General features: G+C 40.2%; 1 protein-coding gene across 3 annotated transcripts in view; it reads left to right on the forward strand.

Annotated features, from left to right (window-relative positions):
* The window catches only part of LOC143027734 (lachesin-like), a 112,735-nt gene that overhangs the window by 29,123 nt on the left and 61,089 nt on the right, over positions 1 to 22,523 (forward strand). The window contains exons 2-3 of one of the 3 annotated variants that reach the window (XM_076189231.1): positions 13,329 to 13,432; positions 15,290 to 15,396. In XM_076189231.1, the coding sequence (XP_076045346.1) occupies positions 15,318 to 15,396 (79 nt within the window). In that variant the 5' untranslated portion in view covers positions 13,329 to 13,432; positions 15,290 to 15,317. Of the gene's footprint in view, positions 1 to 13,328; positions 13,464 to 15,289; positions 15,397 to 22,523 lie in introns of all 3 variants that reach the window. The other 2 variants (XM_076189230.1, XM_076189232.1) reach the window with 2 other exon arrangements.

The raw sequence follows: 22,523 nt of genomic DNA on the forward strand, positions 1-22,523 counted from the left end.
TGGCTCATCCCCTGTTCTTCTCTCTGTATGGAGTTATGCCCCAAGCGTTTCGTGTACTTAACTCCATTCTTATACTCCACCCTCCACTCCTTAATCTCCATCGTAAAGTTACTTTTCCTATATGGGAGAAATCTCCACAGTGAAGATCCACAATATGGTTTCCCTATAAAGACGAATCCACATGTATAAAGATGCGATTTTGATGTTTATGAATCCACGCGTGACTAGGAAAGCTGAGACTTGGAAATCCCGGTATGGGGAACAGGACAATTGACCCCTGGACAACTGATGCTGGTGGTGAAGTTGGTGATGGTGGTGATGATACTAATTGTTGTAAATCACATTTCAGGGGGCAGTTGTCCTAGGGGGGCGGTTGTCCTAGGGGGGCAGTTGTCCTAGGGGGGGCAGTTGTCCTGGGGGGGGGCAGTTGTCCGGGGGCAGTTGTCTTAGACCCCCTGGTATGGTGACGCACTTCTCCCAGTACACTGTCGTACAGTGGAAGTCTCCGACATTAAACGCATTATCTCGTACCACCTTCGTGGCTTCCACCTTTGTGTCTTTCTGGTGGATATAGCCACGGTTTGGGCAGACTGCTTACGTCGAGGTTTTCATCTTATGATATCTACACACACACAAACGCACACACACCTCGTGACGCTGTGGTTAGAGTTCTCGCCTGCCACTACGGCGGTCCGGGTTCGACTCCCAACCAGGGCTCAAATAATTTCAGTATCGCTGCACTGCGGGGTGTTACTCCAACTCTCGTGGGCGGGGAGTTTTGTGTGTGTGTGTGTGCGTGTAAGGTCACAGTATTACCCATACATCGGTCATACGAGCTCTGAGCTCTCATCCGATTAATAACTGTCGATCACGAGTCCAACACGTGATCCAAGACTGGTGAGTCACACACAAACACATATACACACTATAATATATCACCATCAATCATCAGTTGGAGGCATACACCAGGAAGCGCGTCGCTTCACTCACACGCTGGTCCCCCAGTCCCCCACCTGGGTCTCTCCGAGGAGCAAGCTCCCATGCAGCCACCCTTACATCCCACTCCCACTCCTCCTCCTCCTACAAAGAAGAAGAAAAACAAGAACAAATCTCGGACAGGTTCGATCAACTTGCCCCTCCAGCCATCAATTCCTCTTTGGTGGGGCGTCTCTCCCCTTCGTCTCATCCATCTAGGGTTGTGTGTGTGTGTGTGTGTGTGTGTGTGTGTGTGTGTGTGTGTGTGTGTGTGTGTGTGTGAGTGAGTGAGTGAGTGAGTGAGTGTGTGTGTGTGTGTGTGTGTGTGTGTGTGTGTGTGTGTGTGTGTGTGTGTGTGTGTGTGTGTGTGTGTGTGTGTGTGTGTGTGTGTGTGTGTGTGCGCGTGTGTGTGTGTGTGCGCGCGTGTATGTGTGTCCACGTATATAAAAATACCTTATACCCACGAGGAGGACACTCTGTGTCCCCAAAACCACAGAGGGCAATATGCAAGGCATCTGCTCCTTTTACCCTGTCACACACATCACTTTCATCACAGAGTCCGCAGCCCACAGCGACCCATATACTAAAATTATGTTAAGGTTACCCCCACCCCCCTATTACGGAGATCCAATCGTACCTGAGATTTTTATCACCCTGGGGAGACAAAACAATGTCCCCCCCTTCCCCCCCCCTTTCCCCGTCCCCGGTTACTGGGGGGCTGTGGTCCCCTTCTGAGACGTTTGATTGAGCGATCCCGACCCACAAGTCTGAAGGCGTTATCACACTGGGCTATTTTTCCTCCAACAGTTGGAGCTGATTTGCAGCCGGCAGCTTTCGGGAAGGAATCTGATTATATGCAGGAGGAAAATAGATTTCCTCCAGGATATCCAATAACATTCTATGTATTTTTGTTAGGAAAACAAACTAATTTGCCATAGTAATTTTACGGTGGAAAAAGTTGCTGGAGGTGGGCGGTACCGTCGACTAATCGGAGGTTGGAGGAAAAATAGCCCAGTGTGATAACTCGTTTTCAAAGAAGATTGGGAGACCCGCAGTTAAGAATTTGGTCTTCTTTTACGAGGTCTCGGCGACCGCACTAATCACTCGGGCCCCAATCACAGAAACCACAACCTGATTAGGGGTTCAACCCTTCTGGATAAAGGGCCTCTGAGCCCACTCACTCTCCCACTCTCTCTTCTACTTCTCTCCATGTGTCACTCCTCCTGCCCTCCCCTCTACCACAATCTCCCTCCTTACCATCTCTCTTTTCCTCTATCTATCTCCTTCTCTCCCACTCTTTCTCTATCTCTCTGTATATGTATACGTATAAACATATGTATACATACATATATATATATATATATATATATATACATATATATATATGTATGTATGTATGTATATATATATATATATATATATATATATATATATGTACGTATGTATACATATATATATATATATATATATATATATATATATATATATATATATATATATATGTACGTATGTATCCGCATATGTATTCGTATATGTATATGTAATACATCGCTTGACCTACAGTTTATATTTTCCTTCCCCCTCCCCCCATCCTCTCTCTCTCTCTTTCTTTCTGGAAGCTAGACATCGGGTCATCTCACGTCAAAGAAAAGGTCACCGCTGAGGTTATCATCTAAACAAATCCTGCTAGATTACTTGGGTTCCTATGCCATGAGAAAACATAACAAATCCACGACATTTCTATTAACATTTGTCACAATAAATGATAATTCAGTTTAACGTTTCGAAAATCCTAAACTATCAGGAGGCTAGGACAGTGTCCCTTACAGAGGACTTTGTGGCGTGGAATGTAATGAACCATATCCTTGGTCCAACTCGCCGGTGCCAGGGTTCGAACCACTATCACCTCGAAGTGCAAGCATCCCAATAAATAAAACATCAGTGAACATGTAAACCGTTTTTTATGGACTCCAGTTAAGAACATAAAAATGGCGGAGACTGCAAGAGACCATATGGCCTACACTAGGCAGTTCCATGTCCCTTACCACCTGTTATCTAACCTCATAAAACAACCGATTGTTTCAGCGCTCAGTTCTTGTTTATTTCTTAAATTAAAAATTGTCCAATTTAAATCCATTACAACGAGTCCTGCCCTGATGTCTTAATATGATGACCTTATCTTTGTGGATCATCTCCCTGTGTGTGTAAACCGTTTGAACTAACATTCGAACCAAAGAATCACGAAACACGAGCCATTCGTTTCAAGATTCGAACCCAAGGTTTCTTTATTGACGATTCGTGACCGCGCAGAGATACCGAATAAGGTCAACACTGAGTGACCCAGCTTGACCTTAGATACGGCGTTCACGTTCTCGTAAGGGGGAGATGCTTACAGTCGACGTTGTTTATGACCTATGAAGAACATCGAGTTAAAACGATCGACATCACCGCTAGTGACGTCATCGACTGTCGTATCCTCCTAGTTGTGGGTTCGAGTCCTGCTCGAACAATCTGTCCGAAGCTACTCAGCGTCTCCAAGCGTATGTTCCTCAATTACTCAAACATCTACAGAACTTTCATTTCCTTTCAGGATGAAATGAAAGTGCATCTGGTGAACATGAACTACCTAGTGTAGGCCTTATGGCCTCTTGCAGTCTCTTTCATTCTTATGTTCCTATGATACAATACCCGGCCTAATACAACTAACTACAATATGATACAATACCAAACCATGCCTGGAGGAGACCATTTGGTCCATAATTTCTCTCAACTACAACAACAACAACAATAACAGTAATATACAAAAATATTATAAAACACCCAAAGGTGATAATGATACAAGTTATTGTCACACACACACACCCGTGTTATTGTTATTGTTATTGTTGTTTTTCCAGCGCTTCTATATTTGTGGACAAGGACACCATAGCTGTGTAACTACAAAATTCGTTCATATCTTCAATGTAAGAAAAAATAAATAAAAAATATATATAATTAGATAAATAAAAACAGACGAACATTTGTGAGAGACTGTTCATGTCTGTTTGTGTACACAGCAGCACCTCCTCCTCCTCCTCCTCTTCCTCTTCCTCCTCTTCCTTTCTCAGCTGGCAACCCCTTGCTAGGAGGCACTTATAAAACAGCCTCTTATCTCTGGGGGCCTTTGTGAAGCCCAAGTCAAAGAGGTCGATTCGAACAATTGTTCGACGTTTACGAGCATCCGAACACGTTCGTGTTATAGATGCCTGCCTCCCATACATTTGGCTAAATGTGTGCGCGTGCGCGCGCGTGCGTGTGTGTGTTTGTACTACGTATGTATGTTATGTCTGTATGTGTGAGTATGTGTGTGTAATATGTGTGTGTGTACTACGAATATATGTACCAAACATTTGGCTAAGTGTGTGCGTGTGCGTGTGTGTGTGTGTGTGTGTGTGTGTGTGTGTGTGTGTGTGTGTGTGTGTGTGTGTGTGTGTGTGTGTGTGTGTGTGTGTGTGTGTGTGTGTGATTCACCATGGTCTCGGATCACGCGTTGGACTCGCGATCGACAGCCATTATCCCCCCCGGAAGAGAGCTCAGAGCTCGTATGACCGATGTATGGGTAACACTGTCACCTTACACGCACACACACACCCAACTCCCCGCCCAGGAGAGTTGGAGTAACGACTCGCAGCGCAGCGATACTGAAATTATTTCAGTCCTGGGCAGGATTCGAATTCGGACCGCTGTGATAACAGTTGAGATCGCTACCACTGCGCCACCAAGTGTGTGTGTGTGTGTGTGTGTGTGTGTGTGTGTGTGTGTGTGTGTGTGTGTGTGTGTGTGTGTAAGAACAGGAGAACATAAGAAGGAAGGAGACCGCACACACATATAAGGCCTACTGTATACTAGGCTGTTCTACATCCATTACCACCTATTACCACCTGTCTGTATGTGTCTGTGTGCGTGTATGCGTGTGTACACGGGTGTATGCGGGCACACACTTAAACCCTAAATATACAAAATCAGGTCAATTACGACATTATCAAAGCGTACGTCTTGGTCCCCAGTCATTACTTAGTCCATAAGTCACGATAGGGGGAAGGACGGGACAGCCCCCTTGGCCAGTATATATAGTGTTTACATACGCCCATACGTCTCAGATAATGAAGCCGTTACACGTTGACGTAAATTGGCCAATTCCGTCTTGGCTGACGGGGGATCGGATTTCAGGACAAGTTGTCCTCTTAATGTTTTTCCTCCCGTTTTCCCGCCATCGTGTCCTCTCGTGTCCTCGTGTCTTGTCACATAACTCGGATCTTCTGTGCGATAGACAAGATACCATTTCTTTACTAAATCATTTAACTATTCGTTTATTCCATCACACACACACAAACACACACAGACGCACGCACACGCGCACATATATATTATATAGGTATGTACACGTGTATCCACACACACACACACACACACACTCCTTTATTTTATATATGTACACATTCATATCCATACGCACATACACAATCTCACATATGTATTATATAAGTATGTACACATGTTAATCCACACACACACACTAATAAATTTCATATATGTATTCATGTATATCCATACGCACACACACAATTTCACATACATATCATATATGTATGCACACATTTATATCCATACACACACACACACACACACACACACACACACAATATATATATATATATATATATATATATATCATATATGTATGTACACATGTGTATCCATACACACACACACAGTCACACATATATATCATATATGTATGTACACATTTATATCCATATACACAAACACATACATATGTATCATGTATGTACACAAGCATTTGTATACACATATATGTATATACATATGTTTGTATATATATATATATATATATATATATATATATATATATATATATATATAGTTGAATGTCACAAACTTCTCTCATCAGAATGCTAGGACGGTACCCCTTTTAGAGGACTTTGTAGCGTAGAATTTAATTAACCATGCCCTTGGTTCAACTTCGCCGGTGGCAGGATTCGAACCGCCATCCCCTCGATCTCCATCATCGCAAGTAATGACGCCCTAACTCGCTCAGCCAGCGGGTATATGTAATGATGATCACTTTCTCTTGTTTACACTACCATAAGACCATTTCAGTTAGTGAAGTGGTTAAACACAATTAAGATTAACCTAATGGAGATTTGTTCGTTACGAAATGTAACTAAGATGGCAGACTATCAGATTAGTGACTGAAAACTACATCAGTCCTTTTCCTATCAGATGATATTCTTTTTTTTCTCCCCAAAAATATAAAACATTTTATCAATATTCGTGGTACTTCATAATTAGCAACAAAATATTAAAACCAAGAATGTTAAAAAGAAAGGTGAAAAAGAATTGTGAAAAATTATAAACTAGAGAGAGACAGAGAGCGAGAGAAGAAGAGTTAGACATTTGAAGATAGATGATATGGTCTTCAACGTATCTTAAGCGATCTGATCCCAAACACAAGGACCTAACAGGTTCAAGAATATAAGATATAGAATTACATAAGCCAACTGTGAACACAGACGTTTATACATACCACGAATATGTAATATGATAAAAGACGGAATACTTATGTGATTATTATTCAAATGTGTTTTTTTTTCATTATATTTAGCTATACGAGTCATGAAAAGACAATACCGAGGTTTGATGACGTCACGTCGCGTTCTCATGCCGCTTCTGTGACGTCATTTGTTTACATTCAGGTATGGAGACCCCACGTCGTGTTCATCCTAATCATCGTATAAATACCGTAAACTGACGTATCCTGCCTGAGATTTGACCTCGGGCAAAACAATCTTAGCAACGAATTTAAAGATGAAGTTAGACTGAAGGTATGTTAGACACAGGCTACCTGGGGATCAGACTACAAAGTATGGGGGGGTTTATGGTTTTGATCAAAAGATATTGTGGGACTAGACGAAAGTGAAAACCATGAACAAAGGTAGATGTTTTTAAAAGTCAAATGACGAAGGGTACAATGGGAATCTCTGAATATAATTCGAAGTTGTGAGAATCCCATGCATATGGGATACTGAGTTAGGACTGTGATTCGTTTGTGATTCTCTGTAAGAACAAGACAGACCATCACGAAAACACGATGTTGAATGTGAATTACTGTAAATTTATGTTACCATCACTCCTTTGAGGTAAGATTAAAAACCAAATATTTATTGATAAACAATGTCAATTGTGACTTGGTAATATTTATCATCTATTATTTATTTTTGTTATTATTTCATTAATTAACATTGATCAATTTATTTATTGTTGTTGACTTTATCAAATTTATCATGGGTTTTTAAGATGCATATCTTATTGCTCACATCATGTTTCTTCCAATGTATCCCTGTGCCTGTCTGTCTGTCTGTCTCCCCATCTGTCTGTCAGCCTGTCTGTCTGTTAGCCTTACAACCATCGCCTCTCTTTTATCATCTCCTCTCTTCCCTTCTCTCTATATTTGATCATGTTTGCATTTATGCAAAAATGTATGAATGTGTGTGTGCGTGTGTGTGTGTGTGATTCACAATGGTCTTGGATCTCGTGTTGAACTCGTGATCGACAGCTATTTCCCTACCAGAAGAGAGCTCAGAGCTCATATATTACCGATCTATGGGTAATGTTGTGACCTTACACGCACACACACACCCCAACTCCCCGCCCACGGGAGTTGGAGTAACGACTCGCAGCGCAGCGATACTGAAATTATTTCAGACCTGGGCGGGATTCGAACCCGGACCGCCGTAGTGGCGGCCGGGAACTCTAACCACTACGCCAGCGAGTCGTGTGTGTGTGTGTGTGTGTGTGTGTGTGTGTGTGTGTGTGTGTGTGTGTGTGTGTGTGTGTGTGTGTGTGTGTGTGTGTGTGTGCGTGCGCGCACGTATTTACATATATGTTCAGGCATGCTCGCGCGCCCGCCCCCTCCCCCTCCCCCCGTACCCCTCCGTCACTTGTGTAATGGAGGTGACACGCTGGCTGACACGCTGGCTGACACGCTCCGGAGAGGACAGCTGACACAGGAGGAGGAGACAATGGAGATCCCCGCGGAGATCGGCGTCTCCTGAGCGACGCTGACTTATTGTGCTTCGGTCCTAAGTACGGAGCCCCCCCCCCATCTCTCTCTCTATCTATCTATCTCTCAGTGTCTCTCTCTTTTTTCTCTCTCTAGCTCTCTTTCTCCCTCTCTCACAATCTCTCTCTCTTTTCTCTCTCTCTAGCTCTCTTTCTCCCTCCTTCTCTTCTCTCTCTCTCTCTCTCTCTTTCTCCCACCCTCTCTCTCTCTCTCTCTCTCTCTCTCTCTTTTTCTCCCACCTTCTCTCTCTCTCTCTCTCTTTTTCTCCTTTCTCCATGCCGGGTAGGTAACAACAGAATCGCCTATAAATATTAATAGCATTTTCCATCAATTAAAATATAATAACAAATAAATAGATAAATAAATTAATTAATCAAAATCAAATAAGCAGATAAAAAAATCCCCTGACCCCGTTAACACCACACATGAATAAAAAGTGACTTCACACCCCATACGTTACGTCACTCCTTTGTAACGGTAACGCCAACCTGCGTTACGGTTACGTCATACCTCCGTCACGCGCACGTAACGAGGAAGGAAGAGAATGTGACGGATAGCGTAACGGTAACGGGGTTCTTGAGTAGTTTGGTTATGCGGGCAATCCGTAACGACCCTTTCAGGTCTGACGTGCACCTGGTCAGGTCGTTAGGACATGCCAACGTGACGTGTGACATGAAGTACATGTTTTACGTCACATTAAAATACACAAACTTACACAAACTGATATAAGCGTTTTCTTTCTCTCTGTCTTTCGCGCGCACACACACACACACACGCACACACACACACACACACACACACACACACACATAGATCGGACAAATATGAGCTCTGAGGTCATCAGGGAGGATAATAGCTGTCGATCACGAGTCCAATACGTGATCCAAGACCGTGGTGAAGCGCGCGCGCACACACACATACACACACACACACACACACACACACAGAGAGAGAGAGAGAGAGAGAGAGAGAGAGAGAGAGAGAGAGAGAGAGAGAGAGAGAGAGAGAGAGAGAGAGAGAGAGAGAGAGAGAGGAACAGTTTGGGCGATTTATGTTAATGGAAAGGGATTATCTCTAGAGAGAAGAGGGTTAACCCTTTCTCGTTTAACCCTGAGGCTTGGTTTTATTACTTTGGTGAATTCCCCCACGCCCCCACCTCCGTCCAGCCAGAATAAAAAAATAAAATAAAATAAAATGAATAGAAAAAAATAAGATAAAATAAAATAAAAAACCTAATATGCTTCAGTTTTTTGTAAATAATGTTTGAGTTTCATTCTTGTTTTTTTTTTCCCTATGACGATTATTAACCCCAGAAATGCGACACAAAGCAAGACTTAACCCGAATAAAATCTCTATTAGGGTTAAGTCATCATAAAACCGAGTTAATTCCAAGATCTTAACCTCCTACGACCACCTTAACCTCAGGGCTTAACCAGACCAAACTCTGTTAAGTCTATCGCCAAAACCAAAAAAGTTATATGAAATAGAGTTAACCATGTTCAGTTAAGATACTCAGTTAAGATAAATTTCCTGTGAATCGGATGCAGGCGACAGGAGCTATGAGACACCAAACAACAACAATATCAACAAACAACAGGAACAACAGCCAACAAGTAACAACAACAATAACGACCAACAAATAACAACAACAATAAAAACCAACAAGTAACAACAACAGCAATAGCAACATCAACCAAAAATTACAACATCAACAAACAACAACAATAGCAACATCAACCAACAATAACATTATCAACAAACAACAACAATAGCAACATCAACCAACAATAACAACAACATCAACAAACAACAACAATAGCAACAACAATATCAACAAACAACAACAATATCAACAAACAACAACAATAGCAACAATACCAACAAACAACAACAACAAAAGCAACAACAAGTAACAACAACAGCAACAAAAGCAACATCAACCAACAAGTAACAAAAACAATAGCAACAACAACCAAGTAACAACAACAATATCAACAACCAAGTAACAACAACAATTTCAACAAACAAAAATAGTAATAACAACCAACAAGTAACAACAACAATAGCAACAATATCAACAAACATTAGCAACAATAACCATAACAATAGTAACAAGAAACAATAACAATAACAAGATCAACAAACCAGCAACAACCTACTACTCCAACACCTAAAAAAAAAAAAAAAAAAAAAAAAAAAAAAAAAATCATAAATCAAATACTCCCTGGCACTCCCCACCCGCAACCTCTGTACTCCCTCAGACTCCGAAGACACGAAAAAAAAATCACTCCCAGGACATGAAAAAAAAATCACTCCCAGTACAAGCAAGAGCCGCTCTTTAGTAAATCTGCGTTCAGGGCACCAGCCAGCATAAGAACAGTATCAATACAGAAATGGCCTTATTACGCTCATTTTTACATTTTATAAATTCATGTTTTTACATTTCTCCACGTTTCATGTTTTTCATTTTCACGTTTTAATTTTTTACATCTTTCCATCTTTACACACATTTATGCCTTTTTATTTATGTTTTACATTTTTACAGTCTCCATATTTTCTTTATTTTTCTACTTTTTCATTTTTACATTTCAAACACATTTATGCCTTTTATTTATGTTTTACATTTTCACAGTTTCTATTATTTTTATATTTTTATATTATCTTTTTATTTTTTTCATTTTTATATTTTTTCTTTCTTCCTTGAGAGACGTAAGGGCCAAATCGGTGGGTGTTACCGGTTACCTGGGGGCCGCGGGTAATTAAATTATTGATTAACCCTTAACTCCTTTATCTTGCCACAAACTAAAACTTTATTTTAACCAGAATAAAACCAATTAAGTGTGTCATGGTGGAAACGATGTTTAAGAATATGAAATAAAATCAACCGAAGCCGAACCAGAATATAATATATATATTTTTTTCACTAATCTATTTCAGTCCTTGGAGTACTACGCTCTTAAAAAAAAAAAAAAAAAAAAAAAAGTTTAGTTCGAGATTTCTCCGCCAACGGTTTGGCGCTGGTGTCGGCGTAACCATGTCCTTCTGAGATGGGGAACATTGGATTAAACTAAAAAATACTAAAGATTTTAATAAAGGTTATAATAATAAAATGTCATGTGTGTGTTTGCGTGTGTGTGTGTGTGTGTGTGTGTATGTGTATTTACCTAGTTGTATATTACGGGAAGAGTGTGTGTGCGTGTGTACATGTGTACATGAATATGTGCAAGGAAATTTGTGTGAAGCTAATGAATGCCAGCAAGAAAAAATAAGTTGACCATTTAGTCTATAACGAAGCTAGATGCATGAACTGAACAAACAGATAAATGGATAAATGAATAAATAAAAAGATGTAAATAGAAAAATAATAGACAATTCAAGAAATAAAAACCATATAAATAGATAAATAGATAAATAAACAAACAAATGAATACATAAATTAATAACTAAATATATATAAATAAAAATATATGAATAAATAGATAATTAAATCGATAACCAGCGCCTCTATCCTTGGTGGCGTCACAATACTTCGTGACTCGGTTCCGTAGGGGTCACTAAATACCTTGATATATTGAATCTAAATTATGCCATCAATATCCCATACACGGATTAAGAAATGTAGTACTTATGAGTGACGCCAATTGTACATAGGCGTGCGCGCGCGTGTCCACGTATGTACTGAGTGTGCGTTAGAGTACATGTACTTTGTGTACATGTACGCTCACATTATGCGCGTACATGCGCGTATGCGTGCGCGCGCACATCCGTCTTCCCTACACATTTGCGCGAAGGATGTGCGTGCGCGCGCGCGCATTGTGTATGCGTGCTCATGTGCGCGTGTTCGTGTTACAACAGAACACACGACAGAGGCAAGATCATAGTTCTCTTTCTCACATTCCCTTGTGTCATTTTTTTTCTTGGGGGGAGAGGGGGAGAGTGGGGGGAGAGGGAGGGGGAGAGGGGGAGAGGGGGGAGATAGTATCATACCCAGAGATTATCTTATTCCACTTCTCTATCTCTCTCTCTCTCCTTATCTCCATCTCTTCTAAGGTATCACTGATTTGATCCTCCCCCCTCTCCCCCTTCTTCTCTCCCTCCTCTCTCTGCTTCGTCATCTTCGTTGATCCTGTTCACTACAGCGGGGTCGAGATTCGGCGTCGTCGACTGAGGGAGACCTCGAGTGTCGTATATTTTATGAGATACTGTCTTGTCTTGCGCTGTGCATCTACTGTTGCAAGTAGCTATCGTGCGATAATCAATTATGGTTCGAATTTTATTTTCTTTAAATATAAAAGTGTATAATATATATATATATATATATATATATATATATATATATATATATATATATATGTGTGTATATATATATATATATATATATATACATATATATATATATATTATATATATTTATATATATATATATATATATATATATATATATATATATATATATATATACACAATATGATTGGATTTACTTTTACCATTCTCAACAAGAAGTTAGGTTCTTTATATATACATTTTTCTGTTAGATCTCTATTTTGGATTAAATTTATTATTTTATTAATTCCATTTATTTTATCTTATTTTATTCTATTACATTCTATTTCTAATTCAAGTTTCAATTTGAATCGAATTTATTACTTAGTTATATTCATTCTACTTTATCTTATTCTATTTTCCCGTTCCAATTTCAACTTGATTTGAATTTACATGGCGAGGGAGGGAGGGAACCGAAGATGGACATTCGGTTGTTTTGGCAAAAAACACAAACCTTTTGATCAGCACGTCCATCTTCTTTATGGTGTTCCCAATATGTAGACAAAACAAACCATTTTACATACACACACACACACACACACAGTGTACACGCAGTCGCATGCATGCTCAGTGTGTACACTTTAAGCAGTAAGTTATTATTATATGCTTCTTTTTCATATCTATCACTTCTCACTACGTCGATAAAATCTTCATTTCCTTAGTACTCAGAAACAGCAACAACAATCACCATATCCTAAAGCAAAAATAACTCTCGTTGTTTATTGTCTAAACAACCACTCCTGCTGTGATACAAACATCAGAAATAGTTTTTATGGAAGTAATCACCATTCTCCCTTCACACTGTGCAGCTGTTTCACATGCAGTACTAATACAGCTGCTACTGTTTTGACATATTCTGAGCTCTAATGACAAACTTAAAACTTCATGTTTGGTCTCTCTCTTCCAGATCGATATGACGTCATGTCGCCGCTGAGCGTGAAGGCCGACCGTTGACTTCGTTGCAAAAAGAATTGGACAAATTTATCATTGTAAATAAAAACAGTCCTACTTGTTAGTATTATCTAAAGTGAAGGAATAAAGCGTATGTAGAATTAAGAAAATATTGTTATATGTGACAGTGATTCTATGAAAGAGATAATCGTAATAAATTGTCTGAGTGGCTACGAAAAAAGTTCTTGTATTGTTCCATATTTGGTGTAGAAAAGATAGATGGACTGAATGATCGGTTCTATTTCACAATAGTGTTCAGTGCCTATTATCAATTTCTCTCTCATTTTATATTACAATATCGTGTTAGTGTATCTATTTTCAGTGACGTATATGATAAAATTATTGTTGTATTTAGCGTGAGTAATGTTTTATGAAACTATACGGAGAGAGTGAAAAAAGTGCATTTAAACTGAATCAATTTGAAAAAGTGAGAAAAAAATATATATATAGGTCTGGCTCGACCCAAAGAACCGTCATCATCTGCAATAAATATCAAATGCGTCAAAAGTTGCCTGAACGCCTTTGACGTCATTGTTGTCGAGTTATAAATCTGTGTCTATGTAATTGCTTGACTTGGCCGCTTCTGTCGTGAATATAAAGTAGTTTGAGCTTACGTCTACATGGAAAATATACGTGTGCTAATGTCAGATAAAGGCAACAAGCAATGATAAACTAGCGGGGAGTCTTGTAAAAGTGTAAACGATATATTATTGAACATTGTGTAAAGTCGTCGCGCAATCGCTAAAGAAAATATTAACTATATGTTGCCAATTCATGATGATAGTGTGTATACCGTTTTTATTAAAAAGAGGAAGAACAAATAATATTTCCAATACCCTGTGTTATTTTGTGTTAATAATTTGAGTAAATACTTATTCATGAATTTAAAATGAATGATGACAGACATACGAGAACAATAATAAATAAAAAAAAATCCAGTTGTGTTTGCAAGTGTTTGTAAAATTTGAATGAAAATATAATTTTCAATGAGAAACGAATGCTCTGAACATGATCAAAAGGTGCAAAAAAATAACAAAGAAAAAATCTAGAACATATATCCAAATAATGATTTACGCAAAAAAATAGTACCAAAATAAGAAAAGAAAATACTCAAAAGATAAGTTAAATAGGATTTTTTTAATAGGTACTGAGGTGCAGATGGCTGTACTGTAGATAGAGAAAGAATATGCAAATACAAAAATATGAATACTTGAATTAATGAACGCAAGACAAGGAACGGTTATGTGATGTAATTAGCTCAGCCAATGAAAGAAACAAGGCGCCATCTATATACTGCAACTATCTTAAGATCTCACATACCTCTGTTGGTATTTTATATAAAAGAAACTTACATTTTGTAACTAAGATTTGAGAGAAAAATATGTTTTAAATGTGATAATACCCTCAGAAAACGGAATAAAATCTTTTTCGACTTCTTAAGGCAATTCGATTCTTTATAAAAACAAAAGAAGATCTTTTACATGGATTTAGGGGATCAGAAAAGGTCCAAAAACACTAAAGTATCAGATTCTTATCGTCCGTATCAGATAACGAGACAGTGAAACAAAACATTGGCTAATTAGAGGGAAAAAAATGTGTAGCTACATAAGGACGATCATTTAGCAGTGCTTAGATTAGGAAACTAGATAAGATCTACTAGGTTACTTGTGCTAGTACAACAAGTAACTAGTACTAGCAGATGGACGACAAGGCTGTAAGGGTTTATCGAACTAGTGTTTTGGAAAACTAGTACTAGTTTACAAGTACTCTGGTAACTTGGATAGATAACAGTACCTTAGTAACAAGGACCTGTTACAAGTGCTCAAAATAAGTACTTGTGACAAAGCAAAAAATATATATAATAATAATATATAATAAATATTAAATAAATAAACCCAACGTTGGGATCGATCTCAGGCTTCTCCACCAGCACAGACACAACAGGATGCATCCACCTCCTTCTTCCACTTACCTCCACCACTTCCACTTCGTCCTCGTACTCCTCTCCACACTCCTCATACAAGGTAAGAAAACTCCATATATTTTCAATCCGATTTCACAGTTCGTGTTGGGGTTCGTTTGAACGAATACGAATTCCCCAGGGCAGCCAACCTTAGGGAACGCCAATCATACTGGCCCGACATTGGTGCGCGCACAAACGACGGATTCCGTGACTGTGAAACCCGTCTGTTTCGTATTCCTTGGCACGCTCACTAACGCCAAGCTGATTTCGTGTTCATTTCCTTGGGATTGGTATCACTGGTCGTAGAGGAGAGATTGGCAACCCTGTGTCCTCGTAGTCGTTAGAACGAGCCCCAACAACGACTGTGAAAACGCCAATTAATTAATCATTTTATGATAAATATCTCAATTTATATACATATATATATATATATATATATATATATATATATATATATATATATATGTATGTATATTATATATGTATGTATGTATGTATGTATTGAATGCGTTTCAATCTATTTATTTTTATTATCATTATTTTTTTTTGTGGGGGCCAATTTACATCAACTGAAAAAATACACTGGTGTGTGTTTGTATGTGTGTGTGTGTGTGTGTGTGTGTGTGTGTGTGTGTGTGTGTGTGTGTGTGTGTGTGTGTGTGTATGTGTGTGTGTGAAAAGACTAAACACGAGATCATTAAAGATGATGATGATGTAAATATTTACACTAATAGTAGTAACAATACAAATGACAATGAAAACAATAACAAATAAACTAAACTAAAACAGGGCAAAAATAATGACTCAAGATTTTATTTTGTCTTACAACGTTTTTACACGACTGTATAGTTATTGTTATTGTTGATGATGATGATGTTGTGGTTGTTGATGATGATGTTGTTGTGGTTGTTGATGATGATGTTGTTGTTGTGGTTGTTGTTGATGTTGTTTTCTTCATTCCATCGGTTTGACGACCAGTCGCCCGCAGTAACAGATACCCCCCCTCTCTCTCTCTCTCTCTCGACTCTCTTTCTCTCTCTCTCTCTCTCTCTCTTTCTAACTCTCTATCTTTCTTTCCCCCCCCTCTCTCTCTCCATCTCTCTCTCTCTCTCCATCTCTCCCTCCCTCCCCCCCTCTCTCTCTCTCTCTCTCTCTCTCTCTCTCTCTCTCTCTCTCTCTCTGTCTGTCTGTCTCGACCTCCAGAGAGGAAAATAAGAGAAATATGTATATATTTCACGGAGCAGCTGATAGGATGGACTATGTCTTAAGATAAAACTAAACGTAACCTAACCTAGCCAGCCCAGCAGCCCCAACTTGATGCGAGCCTTCACCCTCCTGCCGCTGCCTCTCTAGAGGGGATCTGATAAAATCCGAAAATTTAATTGAATAAAATCACCTGGCGACAGGCAGCATAAAATCAATAAATAACGCCACAAGAACGACGTGGAGAGTTCGTTCAGTGGTGGAGTTCTTACTGGGGAACATAAGAATGGAGGTTGCAGGAGACCATAAGGCCTACATTAGACAGTTCCATGTCCATTATCACCTATCATCCCTATCTATAAAGTTATCTTCCCTTGCCGATCATTTACCATCTCTTTTATCTTTGAATGGAGGACACTGCAAGAGACCTTAAGGCCTACACTTGGCAGTTCCTTGTTCCTTACCACCTATCCCATTCTATAAAGCTGTCTCGTTTTCGCTTAAAACAACCAATTGTCTCAGCGCTCACTACTACATGGTTACTAAGTCTATTCCATTCGTTAACTCCTATTAGTAAACCAGTTCTTGCTTATTTCCTTCTTAAACCTAAAATTGTCCAATTCAAATCCATTAATGCGAGTTCTGCCCTGTTGTCTTAATATGATGACCTTGTCTGCATCCTTCTTGTTAAAGACCTGAATAGTATCGAGGTTAGTGTGCTTTTGGATGTTAGTGAGTGAGTACCACTAAATATACGTCCTCGGTGCTCTCACAGTCACGTGATATCACGTGATGTGTGACGTCACACACACTAGATACTAACACCATGTGACATCATGTGATGTGATGTCATACACGTCACACTGTAACACCACGTGGCATGAGACGTCATACAACACGTGACATCATAATATTATGTGACGTCATACATAATGTGACGTCATGCACCATGTGACGTCATACATCACGTGACGTCATATATCACGTAACGTCATGCATCACAGCCAATGACGGGTGATGCGCCTCCTACCTGGCATCCTATTTGGGTAAGCGCGTTGGTTGTAGCTTCGATTAATAAAATTATCAGCCTCGTACTTTCCAGCTCAAAGCAAAACAACCCCTTTCAAGAATGATGAATTAGTGTTCTAGACAATCGTTGAACGATTATCGTTGAGCGATAATCGTTGAATGATAATCGTTGAGGAATAATCGCTGAACGATCATCGCTGAACGATAATCATAGCGAACAAAAGTAGCACTAACAACAGTCGAAATGAACCTCCCGCTGAGCAGTCACGTGTAACACAATCAAAATTCTAAAACCAATTTAGAAAAAATAGAAAAATAATCTATACATTGATGTACAACACATGTTCAATCAGTGTTATCAAATGTCTGTGAACTTTTGAACCAAGGAAGGTCATCATATTAAGACAACAGGGCAGGACTCGCAGTAATGGATTTGAATTGGACAAATTTAGATTTAAGAAGCGAATAGGCAAGAATTGGTTTACTAATAGGCTGGTCAACGAATGGAACAGACTTAGTAACCATGTAGTGAGCTCTGAAACAGGTGGTAATTGACATGGAACTGCCTAGTGTAGGCATTATGGTCTCCTGCAGTCTCCTTCAGGAAAATAGACATCAAGAATGCCATAAATGCATTCAATAGGTGCACTTGTTCATCTTATCACTTGATAAGAGATCATTCTTATCTTATCGGCCGCTGGGGGGGTCGTACCTCTCTATATAGATTGCATTGGTTTGGCGTCAACGGATTTTATTATTCAGTCGCTGAAGGAGCGGACCCCGGGCTGAACAGGATATTTTTGGGTCGGGACCCAAGCCTATACTATTACAATGGATTACAATGGATTTACAATGGAACATTCCGACAGGAGACCTTTTGGTCCATAACTAAGTCGGATGCTAAGAATAGTTTAATGAAAATATGAAGAAAAAAAAAACGAAACAAAAAATTCCATAATATTTCATTAAATATTTTTATTCTTATCGTATTTTATCTTATATTTTTTATGTGCTTCTCTATTTGGTATATTTTTTTCATTTTTTTTTTACAAGAGTAAAGGGGGGACAAGTGTGAGTGTAGTAGTTTCAGAGGGATTAGCTTGTTAAGTGTATCTGGAAAGGCTTATGGGAGGGTCTTGATTGAGAGGATTAGGAGAGGAACAGAGGGAGTAGGGAGTAATTGGTGAGGAACAGTGTGGGTTTAGGACAGGTAGGTTTTGCGTAGATCAGATCTTTGTAGTAAGACAGATATATGAGAAAGCTATAGGAAAAGGTAAGGATGTTTTGGGGGTTTTATGGATCTGGAAAAGGCTTATGACAGAGTAGACAGGAAGGCACTGTGGGAGGTATTGTAGATATACGGGATAGGAGGAAAGCTTTTAGGAGCTGTCAAGATTTTTTACGAGAGTAGTAGAGCATGTGTCAGGATTAGAAATGGAAAGAGTGAGTGGTTTGAGGTAAAGGTGGAACTTCGTCAGGGATGTGTTATGTCACCCTGGCTGTTCAATTTATACATGGATGGGGTGGTGCGAGAGGTAATTGCAAGGGTAGTGGGTCAGGGATTGGAGATGGTTAAAGAAAATGGAGAAAAGTGGGAGATAAGCCAGTTGTTGTTTGCGGACGACACTGCGCTTGTAGCAGGATCAGAGGAGGGATTGAGGAAGTTGAAGACAGAGTTTGGGAAAGTGTGTGAAAGAAGGAAGTTGAAGATAAATGTGGGTAAAAGTAAGGTGATGAGATGTACAAAGGGTGAAAGTGGCAGCAGACTGGAAGTGAGTATTAAGGGAGAGAGACTGGAGGAAGTGGATAGTTTTAGATACTTGGGTGCGGATGTGGCAGGAAAGGGTGGAGTGGAGGTAGAATGTAGATTGAGAGAAGCGAGTAAATGCCTTGGTGGATTAAAAAGTGTAATGAGAAATAGACATTTGGGAATGGATGCTAAGAGGAGATTGTATGAAAGAGTGATTGTGCCGACAGCACTGTATGGGGCAGAAACATGGAACATAAGAGAGGAAGAGAGCAGTTTGAATGTGTTTGAGATGAGGTATCTGAGAAGTATGATAGGGGTTACTAGGCTGGATAGGGTGAGAAATGAGGAGGTGAGGAGGAGAACGGGGGTGGAAAGGGAGTTGGGAGATAGGGTGGATGAAAGAGTATTGGGGTGGTTTGGACACATGGAAAGAATGAGTGAAGAAAGACTTGTAAAACAGGAGTGGAAGGCAGATGTGGAAGGAGTGAACATCAGGGGGCGATCTAGGATGAGATGGATGGATGGGGTGAAAGGGGCTTTGGGGAAGAGGGAAATGTCTGTTGAGGAAGGACGGGAGAGGACAGAAGATAGGGGCGAATGGAGAATGGTTGTATATGGATGATGTTGTAATCCTTGAGGGGGAGTGGGTGGGGGATGGGGGGGTGAGGAAGTATGCATGAGAAAAAAATTGACACAGCCCGAAGGGGTTTCTCCCCGTCTTCTTTTCTGCGTGCGGGGACGGAGAGAGGGGGGGGGGTCGCCGATTTAATGAAGCGGCCTTGCTGTGGATGTGCTGTGTCTTGCAACACTGCTTCTGACCCAGCGCAGTGGACAAGATGCAGGGATGACCCGTCATCCAGGAGGTGCCAAGATAAGAGGGAGGGAAGAGGGTGGAGGGGAGTGGAGTGTGATAGGGATGGAATGGGTGGGAGTGGTTTCTTTGCCTTTGTTTTTTGGCTACCTCCCTTATAAGGGGGATAAAAGCCTTTGGTATATGTATGTACGCATTTAACCCAATATTATTCTAACGAATTTATTATGTGTTACGTCTAGTTAGAGGCATAATAGTTAGCTTAAACTAGATAACGTGCAAAAAGGAGTTTAAGCTAGACAATGCGTCCCAGCATTTTAGAAACGAGCACTAGAAGTATCTCGGATCTCGTGCGGGTTCCCTCCTACAGCGATGCTTGTTTGTTTTTTGAAACTGAATGTTTTCATATGTCCGAGTCCAGTTAGGGAGTTTTCGAGCGCTTGTCACGTAAACAGAAGCTTGTGGAGTCTTGGGGAGTTTTGTGGAGTTGCAGGGAGTGCTGGAGGAGTGTGTGGAGTGGAGTTCCTCCATTGTTGCCTTCTTTCCTCTTTTCTTTATATATGTATTTATTTATTTATTTATTTTATTTTTTACCAATGTGGTCTATTTTATGGATGATTTTGTTGGTGGTTCGGTATGAAGGGAGTATAGATCCTGTTCTTACCTAAGTTTGATAATAAAATCGTCTGACGGCATTCAGAGAAGGAAAGATGGAAGAACAAATCAGTTGAGGCGATTCCAACGCAGACAAAATAATACATACATACATACATATACCAAAGGCTTTTTCCCCCTTACACGGGGGTTAGCCAAAATGAAAAAGGCATAGAAATCACTCCCACCCATTTCATTTCCCATATATTCCACTCCCCTCCACCCTCCTCCCACCCTCCGATTTTGGCACCTCCTGGATGACGGGTCATCACTGCATCCTGTCCACTGCCCTGGGTCAGAAGCAGTGTCGCAAGACACAGCACATCCACAGCAATAACAATAATAATAAATAAATAAAATAAAAATAAAACAGGCTGACCTGGAGTCGAGCAGTCGTGTGCCTAGAGTGTGGAGATTGATGGAGTACTATTTCCTAACTCGTGGAGTGATGGAGTGAGACGGAGTGAGAAAGGAATTATCCTGAAACGACAAAGTGCCAAGTCGAATCACATTGTGAATCAACATTGCTCTCTTCATTTTGTTATGATTTTATTCTGGCTAGTGCCGTTCGATCTTAATCAGCTGAGGAACTCACTCCCACAATCACGTGATATCACGTGATGTGTGACGTCACACGCTAGATACTAACACCATATGAAATCATGTGATGTGTGATGTCGTACACGTCACACTGTAACACCACATGACATGAGACGTTATACAAAACGTGACATCATATACCGTGACGTCATATATAAAATGACGTCATACATCATGTGACGTCATGTTTAACGTGATGTCTTCCATCAGGCGACGTCATACAGCATGTAACGTCATATATCACGTGATATCATGCAGCAGGTGACGTCATACATCACGTGACGTGTATCGATACCAAGGCAGGACGTCACGACCTGCCGTGTGCACAGGTGTGGTGAGTGTGACCTAAAGCTACGTTTTCCTCGATGCGATTATATCACTCAACGATGATCGTTCACGGCTCAACGATGATCGTCCAACGATTGTTTAGAACATTATTTTTTTTTTTATGATGGGGATGTTTTGCTTCGATGTGAAAAGTAGGAGGTTGATAATAATTTTATTAATCGAAGCTACATGCAACGCGCTTACCCAAAAAGGATGCCAGGTAGGAGGCGCGACACGCTTGTGGTAGTAGCCTAATCATCGTTACTGTACAAATATGTCAATATTTCGTTACCCTCATGCTGTGATGTCATATGTATGTCGTGTCATAACGTCATGAGCATTATGTGTGATGTCAAGGTTGTGACGTCTCTTTTTTCAAGTGTCGGGTTGGAGGAGGAAAGGAAGAGGAGTAGAAGGAGGAGGAGGAGGAGAAAGAGGAAGATTAGGAGGAAAAGAAGGAGGAGGAGGAGGAATAGGAATATTAGGAGGAAAAGGAGGAGGAGGAGATAAAAGAGGAGGAGGAGGAAGATTAGGAGGAAAAGGAGGAGGAAAAAGAGGAGGAAGAGGAGGAGGAGGAGGAGGAAGAGGAAGAGGAAGAGGAGGAGGAAGAGGAGGAGGAGGAAGAAGGGGAGAAAGAGGCAGGGGAAGAAAAGGAAGAGGAAGAGCAGGAGGACGAGGAAGAAGAAGAGGAGGATGAGGAGGTTGAAAAGCGTTCTTCAGCTTGTGTTATGACGGACCAACACACAAAAACACACACAAACGGGGTAGTATGTAAACATATCTTGCTCACATACATGAATACACACACACACAC

Source organism: Oratosquilla oratoria, chromosome 8, assembly GCF_046742065.1.
Source record: "Oratosquilla oratoria isolate Oo_2021 chromosome 8, ASM4674206v1, whole genome shotgun sequence".
Lineage (NCBI taxonomy): Eukaryota > Metazoa > Arthropoda > Malacostraca > Stomatopoda > Squillidae > Oratosquilla > Oratosquilla oratoria.